General features: G+C 38.2%; 1 protein-coding gene across 4 annotated transcripts in view; it reads right to left on the reverse strand.

The window, feature by feature from the left end:
• mtss1lb (MTSS I-BAR domain containing 2b) overlaps positions 1–12,004 on the reverse strand; it is an 84,181-nt gene that overhangs the window by 28,170 nt on the left and 44,007 nt on the right. For all 4 annotated transcript variants that reach the window (XR_008357759.1, XR_008357760.1, XM_053491773.1 and 1 more), the window contains exon 4: positions 1,659–1,743. Coding sequence is in view for 2 of the 4 variants with exons in the window: in XM_053491773.1 (XP_053347748.1) it covers positions 1,659–1,743 (85 nt within the window). In the remaining 2 variants the exon portion in view is untranslated. The remainder of the gene's footprint in view (positions 1–1,658; positions 1,744–12,004) is intronic.

A 12,004-nucleotide genomic window follows, 5' to 3' on the forward strand; every position in this document is an offset into this window, starting at 1 on the left:
GTCAATCTGGACTCATCAAGTTCAATCTTTATTCTCTCTAGCCTTTTTTTCTGATTTATCTCACTAACAAGTGGTTGTCATAAGGTCATACAGCTGTTTAGTTCAATCCTGTGAGTTCTCATCATATTTTCTCGGTTTGGAACTGTTCTTACCTTCACTGCTAAACATAGAAATTATTTTTACTGTTGACTTTTTACTATGCATCTTCACCAAGTGTTTAAGCGATCTCCATTCATGATTTTTTTTTTCCAACCACATTTCTTCCACAAAGTTGATGGTCCTATCCTCCTAGGTTTTGATAATGTGTTGAAGGATTTCTAAACCTTATATATATGCAATAATTTGCCCCATACACACATACACACACAAAGTAGAAAGTTCTGCCTAATATTTATGACTGAGTGTAGCTGACTATTATAGAAACGACTGTATCCTACACAGCTGGAATAAAAATAAATGGTTGTATAAGGTAACAGGCTATGGCTGGACTTTTCCAGTAAGATGACAATCACGTACAGTAAATTATGATATTGTTCCAACTAAAACTTTCCCTACTTTAAGTTGCAGTGATGATTAAAGAAAGTAAAACTAACCTGGGTATACAAAAGCAAAGATCAGACACAGACCACTATATTTATGGTAAGTCGACCCTTTCTTTTAAAGGAAACTGCATCATTAACGCCATCGTTTATTTTTTAGTTCGGCCATTAAAGCCTTTGTCGATGCAAGCGGAATTTATCAGCTAGTAAAAGATCTGCATCTCTGAAAAGGTTTATATTGTGGCTTTAAAGGTGCCTGAGCTTCCATTCATTAACCTGTCAATGGAAACGGACCACAGATGTCTTTAAATAAGCTTCAAGAATGTATGTGTGTGCACTTCTCTGCCCTTTAGTATCATATTTTGCTCTGGTGTGTGGGTGTATGTTTCAGACAGCATATGTGTTAGCACCGCTGCTTTGGAGCAACGCACACACCATACATGTATGTTACTCTATTACTGTATTACAGGATACACAGGATCTACAAATTTAATCACAAAAGAAAGATGCATTGAGATGTGGAACACTAGAACTGCCATTAAAACTTTTTTAGCAAATGGTAAAGTATCGCGCTGATTGGCTCTTTTGAGTAACGCATACAGTATAGCCATGCCCATCTCGAGGGAAAAAAGCACTACATTCATCCAAAAGAAGTGCTAACTGCTGTGACGTTAGCTGGCACATGCCTGCTTATAATTTTACTTCTACTCAATATTTTCATTTCATTTATGCCACAGGTTTAACTTCAATCAAATACCAAAGGACTGGTAAAGTGATAGTAAATTCTGTCCAGCCAGTTTTGAATGATGCTGTGACAAACTCTGGCTGGACAGACATACAGATATATAGACAAACATACAGAAAGAATTTTTTCACCAATGTATGAAACGTAAATATGTCATTGAAAGAGCGAGTTCCAATGTACAGACAAAACTTTTTGTTTTTTATTTCTATAGATATCTTGAAGTTCATCTGTACTACAAATACAAGTTTACTTTGTGTTATTTTTTGATTAGCCCTATAAAGAGCTTGGTACTGAGCTAACTCAAATGTGTAAGAATCCGGAAAGCCTGTTCTAAAAAAAATAATAATTTAAAGACAGAACAGGAATTGTCATACTTGGTGAAGTGGCGTAGTTTGGCCTCGATGCTGCGGTGGCGCATACACATCCTGGTCAGTGCTGAGCCGATGTCTCTGGTGGCTCCTGTACAACACACAACAGAAAAAACTGTATTACTATCACGCACATCCTTTATAACTAGGACAAAGAAAAAGAATGCCAGAGCAGTTATACACCATCTACATGAAATGCTTGGACGATAACTTACGCAACTTTCCCGGATATATGCTTTCCACAAACTCAGTCAAATATTTATTAGACATAATCTAGTCGTTAAGTCATAATTTACACAGTCTGAGCCATAATCCAAATACTGCTGCATGTATATATGTGAGATCGCAAAAGAGTAAAATCTATAACGGTGATATATGTCAAGGTATTTTCAGCAGCAGCAGCGTGTTTGGAAATTCCTGACCTCAGTATTTGGATGAGGCAGCTCTTTCTCTTCCAAAGAAGGCGGCCCGTGCTACTATTGTTTTCTCCGGTGTTTATATGACGATCCTACATGTTGAACCGAGCGAGGAACATCTAACAAAAGCCCATGCGTCTGCTTTCATTCCCACAAACTTTAAATAGGTCAGTCAGGCTGTGATCCACACTTCCACTGGAGTTATGTTAACATTACAGAGTATTAGGAACATAGTAAGACAAAGAGGAAAAATACAATAACTACAATCTGAAAAAAAACTATAAGACTTCCTTTTTTAACTCATGACAAAGTCATTCTTTTTGCCCCATAATTACAAATAAAACTAATCGGTTTAGAAACCGATTAAGTTTAATAACTTTGCACACCTACCTTCACAACTACACTACATTTTACAGTTTTACGTTTACATCCTGGACCAGTGCACAAAGACACTTTAATAACCTCTGCACAAAGTCACTTTATTCTATGCATATTTGCACACCAGTACAGTATATTTCAATTTGTACAGTAGATTTCTATTTTTGCACATCATATTTCTATTTCTATTTTATTTTTAGCTCAATTTTTTTTTCTAGCACATTTCTATTTTTATTTTTAGTTCTATTTTTCCTAGTTTAATTTAATTTTTTATTTAATTTCTATCGTATTTCTTTTATTCATATTTATTTCTTATTTGTAAACTTTAATTCTCTTCTAGGGTCAATGGCAGCCGTAAAATGCATTTCACTACATTTCGTACTGTGTATGTTTGTGTATGTGACAAATAAAATTTGAATTTGAATTTAAAATTTGAAACCCTGTAAAAGCGGCTTATTTTAGGTATCTACATTGATATTATAAGCTATATTTATTATGATACAACAGTTAGTTCTTACTGGATAAGTGCAATCCAAAAGTGGTTAAAATAGACGATAATGACACTGCGATGTTTAACTATATATATATATATATATATATATATATATATATATATATATATATATATATATATGTTGAGATAAAAAAAACATAGGGAAGAGCAGAGTTGTGCAAAGGTGTAAAATGCAAATGGAGCTTCAGGTGTGAATGTCTCCTGACAAAATCCTTGAGTGGATTATTTGCCATGGCAACAAATTGCTGTACCATGGAAGGATTTCTCAACAAGATCTGAATTGGTATCAATCCGGAGGTATCCTAGCTTGGTCGAATTTGATGTATACGCTCAGGGGTACTTGTAGATACTTCTAAAAATCAGTGGTGTATTTGGAAGTTTCCTAGTACAGATACACCCCTTTTCATGCAGTGTAGTCCATTGCATTACCCACTGAGCTGCCCCTGCCCTCTATGTAGTTCTCAAGACTGCCCAAACCTTCTTTTTAATAATTAAAACACCCACATAACGTGTGCACTCTATCTGATAGTTCAAAGTTTTTAGTTGCCTAATAAATAAATCAAAAAGTAGGTGTGATCTCTTATAAGAAAAATGCAAAAAAAAGGACAAGCCGGCCAAGCACACATCTTCTGCACTTGTATATCAAATAATGTTTAATATCAAACTGTATGCCATTGGTCTATATCAATTTTTTTTTCCTGTTCGGAGTAGTTTTTGTGGTTTGTAGGGCGGAAAGGTTAAAGCGCTTCCACTTTTCACTGACGAGCTTTAAATATCTTATCTTTTTTTAACCATTTAAGCTGTTTCCAATTGCCATATTGATACTCGGAAATGACCTGGATAAACAGAGATGAGTGGCCTGATGGCTCCATCAGTGATTCAGCACTTCCTGTATCCTCTAGGCTGCATTATATTTAGGAATCTGTGATGTGATCCGTGATGTGTTGCTGCTCGAACTAAAGGGCATCCCACATTTACTATTTTATCATGCTCTTCACCAGTTCATCATCAATGTTTATATTTCTTTTGTACCTTACAGGAACTTCACCGTCATGCAGATTTTCTGCTTGGCTACTCTGCATAGTCGAGACACGCACACATGCCAGTGCACACAACAGCAAACACAGACAGTCACACACAAATAGAAAGAAGCTCCATCAATAATTAACACATTCCTTCGTTGGGCCTACTGTTCTACCCAGCAACCATTCATGAATGCTGAGCACACACACACACACACACACACACACACTGCACAAAAGCTGAAATAGAGTCTAGTGTCACAACACAGGGTTCTTTTAGCAGAAATGAGAGTAGTGAGAGGATCAGCAGAGTGAGAGAGTGAGAGTAACAAAATGGAGGAGAGGGGGTCTGCGAATTACACACTGAGAGTGTGAGCGTGAAAAAAACAAACTAAAAGTGTAAAGGTGTTAAAGAGAGAGGGAGAGATCTCACATGTTAATTGCTTTTGAATTGATTCTCTCTCTATGTGTGTGTGTGTGTGTGTGTGTGTGTGTGTGTGTGTGTGGTACACAAGTACACGAGTGGCAGTTCAATTACTTTATCTTTTCCTGTTTGCTGTTGTTTACTTCCTCTGCATTCTAACCCAGCACGACTGCTGACATCTGGGCAGCACATTTCTATCTCACACTGTACTTAAAGTGTCGCTCTGATCAATTCTCCCCCACTCTAACACAGAGACCACCCCTTGTGCAACAGAAATCGTACAGTAATATGCAGCAAAGTAATTATATCAAATAATCCATAAGTCATTTTGTATGTCTTTACTTTTTACTAAACAGCATTGATCGCCAACTATACACTAGTAGAATGGTACTAGGATAATTGGCACCCAAGGCTCACCCATGAGACCAAAGGCCGGCCCGTCCATTCCAATCCAAGAAAAAAGCCGAAGCTGCACTAATCACAAAAAAAAAACAATGCTGACCATGTTATACAGTAAAGGCACCAAAACAACCAGTGCACCACATCCTGTGCTACCAGCATACCCTTATACCCCCCACACAGATCCCAATCCAACTGAGTACCTACTGTATGTAATGCACCCGACAAACAAATTCAAATTCAAATTTTATTTGTCACATACACAGTCATACACAGTACGATATGCAGTGAAATGCTTAGACAACTGCTCGTGACCTAAGAATATGAATAGGAAATAAATATGAAAATTAAAATGAAGGGTAAGTTTAACTAGAGAAGAATAAAATAAAAATAAAAATATACAAATAAAAGTTAAAAATAAAAAAAGTTAAAAATAAAAATAAAATAAAAATAAGTCAGAACCCCCCCACAGAGGCCCCTGTGGAGCCATATCCCAAGGGCCCAGAGCAGAACACCCCCAGTGGTACAAGGGGAACCCAAAACCTACAGTAAGTCGTTTTAATATTAATTGTTTTAATATTCATCAAATCAACAATTACACACTTTTACCTTGTGAAATAAGATTATGTAACATGGACACAATAACAATATGTCCCTGTGAATGAACTGGCACTATAACAGAGCCATGTTATGTCTCAGCGCAGCAGCTTTCTGTCCTCAGCAATGTGTAAAGCAGTTTAGTTTTCACACTTCACAGCCATGTCCATCTGTTCCAGGCATCCTGGGTTACACTTCTCCTCCCCTCCATGCTCACCCCTTATTGATTTTTCTCAGGACTGCTAGGGGAAACACGAGGACTGGGGAAAGAGGTGATGGAGAAAAAGACCCGAGGAATGAACGTTCACAAATGCCATTACAAAACCTAACATGTGTCTGTGTGTGTCACATTTTCACTGCCCACTTCTTTCTGTCTATTGCATTTTTTTTTTTTTTACTTCAAATACAGTTTTCAAATCATAGATACAACAGCACAATTATATAATTTATAGTATTTAAAAGTATTAAAAAATAATAATTCCTGGAGCACCTTTCTGGGGCGAAAACGTCTCATTCAACCACACATGCTTCCCAAACTATAAGGATTTATATTGGCTGTGAATCCAGTCAGTGTGTGTGAGTGGAGAGGGCATGACTTAACCCAGTCTCCAGGATCCTTTGCATTGACTTGAACATGGAAGCCAAACCTCTGATTCTGAGCAGGACATCTTCGTAAGCTTTAGGTATAGAATTCATTTCAGGATTGTTTAAGAGAGAAGAACTGGTTTGTGGGAGTTTCTGTCAAATTGTGCATGAATCAGCAGTTTAAATACATAGCAATTTTTTGCTGACTCACTGTCTCTACACTATAAAACTCCATTCATTTTCAATGGAACAAGTTAAGGGCAGGTTTTTAAAGAAGGGGTTAATTATTTTTGATTGATAGTAGTAGAGATTTTTCAGCCATTTGACATGGGTCTTGCTTTCTGATCAGACCAAGAATGAGTCCCAAACAAACCGTTATAACACACAAAAGTCATATTTATTTAATCAGAACACGTTCCATAGCGATGATCATTTTATACTTTTTTTGGAGATGCGTCAACAGCTTCCTTTTTTTTGGAAGGCTGTCCAGAAGATTTTAGAGTTTTCTGTGAGAATTCGTAGAGCATTTATGATGTCAGGCACTGATGTTGGACGAGAAGGCCTGTCTCGCAATCTCCATTCCAGTTCATCCCAAAAGTGCCCGAGTGGGCCAGTCAAGTTCTTCCACACCAAACTTATCAAACCATGTTTTTATAGTCCTTGCTTTGTGCACTGGGGTTTTTATAGTCATGTTGGAATAGGAAAAGGGCCTTTATCAAACTGTTGGCACAAAGTTTGAAGCATTGAAACACCTAAATTCAATAATTAACAGGTTTGGCCAAATACATTTGTCTTAATAGTGTATATGGGGCTCTCTGAATAAACCATATTATAGAGTTTTGAAAAATAGGATATATAAAGAATACATAAAGAAATGATTTGTTCGGTGTGTATGTCTGTGTCAGGTGGCACTATGCTTGCCAACTTAAAATATGTTCCCAGCCCACTCTCTATGCTACATGTTAAATTGGCTCACAGTCCACATCCACTACCAAGGATACCCAAATAAGTCTACCCACAATCTGCTGAAATTGCCAGGGTAGAAATTGCCAGGGTTGGCTTAAAAAATATGTATCTCTATATATTTTGATGTTTTCTATCATTTCTATGTTTTCCTCCCCTAACTTAAATAGCACTTAACAGAATACTGCATGTATACTAAAGAAAATGAGACAGTGCACTCATTCAATATGCAACTCAGACTATTTAAGCTTGTGTGGTGTCGGGTATGTATAGTAAGTCTTACATACAGGTTCTCCTGTCAGCCCTTAATCAACCCTATACCTGCTAATAATACTTTAGAGTTATACATTAATGCACACTAAGGTAATCAACCACCAAAAGTAAAGGCATATAAAACCTGCAAACTCACTCGATACATCAATACGAATATAGGAACTAGAACTGAGTGCTAAATACCCCGTCTAATCATTTAATGCATGGTTACCTAGCACTGATTAAGAATTAGTCCATTGCCTCTAGCAAGTTAAACCTATCTGAAGGGCACATGAACAGTCTAAGCTTGTGCCAGTCTATGCTTGTTTCCAGGGCAACAGATGGATAGAGCGCAAAAGGTGTGCCAGTGCAGAGCAGAGAAAAAAATCAATCAGCCAGTGCTGAAAGATGGGCAATTTGGGTCATAGCGTTAACTGTTTTTCTGCCTTTGACAGCCCTTACACTAGGATCACATAGACTCTTAGCAGAAAGTTTAGCGATTTTGTAAAGATTAGACATACTTGATAATCCTGCAATGTTCTGAAAATTAACATAATAACTGAATAATAGGTTAAAATAAAATAAAAACTTAAAGGACCAAAAACTTTGCATTGAACTGTTTAATATGAATAATTATGAATCCCGCTACCTGCTAATGAGTTTTAGATCTCTTTATACTAACGGTTAGTTGCTCCAAACTGTTTTGCAGCTGTTGCGAAATACACCTAAAACAACAACCTGAATCAGTAATACCTCTGAGGCAAGTATCAAGAAACATACTTTTCTTTACTGGGATATTACACCGCTTATGCTGCAGTTATTCACATCTGGATGGAAAAAGTGACAAGGTTTCTCAGCTTCAGTGATTTCTCAAATGTCTGATCTGGTCACTGGGGACTAAGGCTAACTAGCAGGGCCTGATCTTATTTTAGCATGGTGATCCCTGTATGCTTAGCCAGACTCATTATCCTTAACACATGTTAAATATCAGTATGAGATTGAAATCATATAAACACATGTACTAAAAAAAACCATTAACACATCTGTTACAACAAATTAGAACTGTTGAGGAGTATTAAAATGTGATTTTTGATCCAGAGTTAGCTCTCTTTCACTCTCTGTCCTAGCATTAAGCCCTTTTCATACATACAGGACGAGAAGTGTTGTAGAGAGCGATTTTGACTAGAAAATGATCCTTCCATGACCTAAAAAAAGGTGTTACATTGTGGGGGTACGGATTTGAAGAGAGCCTGGAGAAGAACAAGGAGTTCTATGTGAGTGTACCGTGAGAATAAGGAACATCCACCAATCTTGTGGTTTGCATATGAGGACTACTGTTACCGTACAGAAATGAGTATGTTTAATGAGGGTGCTCAATGAGAAGCGCATGACTATGTGGAGTGGTTGGCAAGAGTGTCACAAGGAGGCACGAGAGAACGATGCTAGCGTCGTTCTCACCAATGCTCTCTTTGATCTTACCAACTCTTTCTTTGATTATGTTGATCACTCACCAATGTGCTCCTCGTTCTCTACTGTAGAAAATGCATTCTCTTTGAACTCGTAGGACTTTACTTCTCAATCTACTGAGTTACTACTACTGAGGAGTGCCAGAAGAGCGCTACAAGAGAAATGTATTGATTTTTTCTTATGAATAGTCCGCGGGAAGAATTGACCGATATGTCCAATAAATCCATAGTTTTTTGCTGAGATTGGCAAGATTGGAGAGGCTCGGGGAGCCATACTAGAACCCAGGAGGTCTTTGAAATCTCTAGGTGTACACCTATTTCTTGCCAAAATTGCGCTTGGTGATATTTCTCATCAGACTCCTGTATGTATGGAAGAGGCTTTAATTCAGCCATCTATTATTCTCTTCTTTTTTCTTATCTGCAGTGTGCATGCTACCTCATGACCACAGGTTGTGGTTTTTGCCTGTAATTCATGCTGGATGCCTCCTTTTAATAACACAGAAAAACCTTTTTAGGAAAATACTCAAACCCACAGCACTCCTAGACAACAGTCTTGGTGAAGTATTGCATCACTGTAGTTGTGTATTAGGTTAGATATTAGATCACACCGTATTGCATCAGAATGATTCATGATTCAATTTGAAGTATGATATAAAATGATTTTGTTCTTCAAACCGTAAACCTTAACGGGTAAATTGATCAGGCATTGTGTAATAGATGCTAAAGACACTCTAGCCCTTTTTAAAAAGAATTTTATACCCCTTTGTACTCCTTAGTTCAGGATTATACTTAAATTTACCCCCGTGTAAGTATGAAGGCTGCAACATTTTACACATTATGGTGTTTCTCTTTTTTTTTCCTCTCATCAATAGAAAGATATAAATCATCGTTTGTTGTAACCAAATTGGCTTAAAGGTCTAATATACCTATAATCTACAGTCTCATCATCTCACGTCACTATCACTGGTTATTCTGATTATAAAACATTAGGAGTAATAGAAAAAGACGTAGTCAAAGAATGTTTTCTACTGCTATTTTAACAGCCTGCCCCCTAGTGGATAGAGAATGAAGTCTTACAGATGTATAGAACATATCCATTTAGGAACCTCTGTAGTCTAACAAGGGGCCATGGAGGCCAATGGTGACTATCTGGTTAATATTCAAACATGCATTTAAACACTTTGAGCAATTTGGGAACCCCAATCTGCATGTCTTAGGACTGAGGGAGGAAACCCACCAAGCACGGGGAGAACATGCAAACTCCATGCACACAGACACTAATGTGGGAATCGAACCTGGACCCTGCAGGTGCAAGGTGGCAGTGCTAACCCCTACACCACTGTGCCGCCGTATAGAAGGTATGCATGTGAGTAGGGTGGTTTGCATAGCTGCTGCATTTCTTGTGAGTCTTGTATAACCTCTAATTACAGTAATGCAAATACAAGGTCAACATTGTTTAGCATTGTGGGTAGGTGTGTTAGGTAAAGTGTTGTGAAGCTCATAATAGTTCTATTGTAGATATAGGACACAAAATTGAGGTCATATAAAAATAAAACTGGTAAAATCTGATTATTTCTAAATCCATTTTTTTATGTATATTTTTTTTATATATAAAACACCAGGCAGATTTAACCAGCAATTAAAGAATTCAGCACTTATGCTTGTGGTATGAACTGAATAAATCTCATATTCAGAGTTCCTCAAATTCAATAAGATCCCGTTTCAGCTTCCTGAAAGTAGTTCACACTACACACACTTATCTGTGAAAGGCAGAGGTACAGCACTCGGTGTTGTGATACGCATCATGCTGAATTGCTCACACAAACATGTACTGACAGAACGTCTTTACCGTAACGTCCTGCAAACCGCAAGAGGACAACACAATCAGATCATGTCATCAGCACTTGTCAGGAGTGACCTCATCTCTTTTTCAGGCAGCATACATTTACAGGCTAGATTTACACACACACACACACACACACACACACACACACACACACACACACACATACGCTTTGAGGTAGACCAACATTTCCAGTTCCGAAGGTTATATGTAGTAAAAAGCAACAAACAGGAAGCCTAATTTAGTTATTTTTTTCTTTGCTCCATAACACACTCACATTATACTCAGATAAAAAACACACACACACACACCCACACTGCCCTAAAATCACGTTAACACACCCAGAACACTCTATCATAGACATCCATAATTTTCTAATTACTGCGGGAAGAGAAAATAGCTCTTTTACCACACACACACACACATACACAGACACACACACACACACACACATACACAAAGACTGGAACATGCATCAGCACTCGAGTAGAACTAAACTTGTGCTTCCCAGTCATGACATAACCACTTACTCCTACAAGCCACAATTTTTGCTAAACAAGGACATTTTCAGAAACAACACTCCTCAGTGGGAAACATCTTACTCACGTATCATCTATACTGCTTATCCTGTATACAGGGCTGTAGCCTCGTGACTAAGGGCACAAGACAGGGTACATCCTGAATGGTGTGCCAATCTATCACGGGGCACATACACTCACACACTTGTTCACACACTACAGGCAATTTCGGGAACCGTGGGAGGAAACCGGAGTGCCTGAAGGAAACCCACCAAGCATGAGGAGAACATGCAAACTCAAAGCACACAGACACGAAGCGGGAATCAAACCCAGACCTTAGAGGGATAAGACCAAATTTTCATGGCTGTTAAGATATTTTCTCTCATTCTACTTCATTCATTTATTCATTCATTCAACTTCTACACTGCTTATTCTGTGTTCAGGGTCTTGGGGGGCCGGGAGCCCTATCCCAGGAGACTTTGGGCATGAGATGCACACTTACACACTCATTTACACACTACAGGGGATTGGGGAATGCCAATAAGCCTAATTTGCATGCGCTTGGACTGTGGGAGGAAACTGACGTACACGAAGGAAACCCACCAAGCACGGGGAGAACATGCAAACTCCATGCACACAAACCCGAGACAGGAATCGAACCCCAATCCTGTAGGTGCAAGTAATAGATTTGTATTAATCTATTAATTTGTAATTGTAATGCCTGCATTTTGGCTAGTAGCTGCACAGATGAAGCTGGATGTTACGGGGAAACAGCACAAGGGTCAAGTGTGAGTTTCTGGAGCAGAAAGGGCTTGAAAGGGTGACAATGAGAACAAATCCACAGGAACCAGCCTGGTCGTAATGTAGAGGTAGAGCACTCTGCATTGTAATACTCATCGAGCTAAATAGCTCACCCTAAATATGTACTGACAGGGTGTCTTTAATGTAATGTCCAGCTAACAGGAAGAGCATGAC

Source organism: Clarias gariepinus, chromosome 3, assembly GCF_024256425.1.
Source record: "Clarias gariepinus isolate MV-2021 ecotype Netherlands chromosome 3, CGAR_prim_01v2, whole genome shotgun sequence".
Taxonomy (NCBI): domain Eukaryota; kingdom Metazoa; phylum Chordata; class Actinopteri; order Siluriformes; family Clariidae; genus Clarias; species Clarias gariepinus.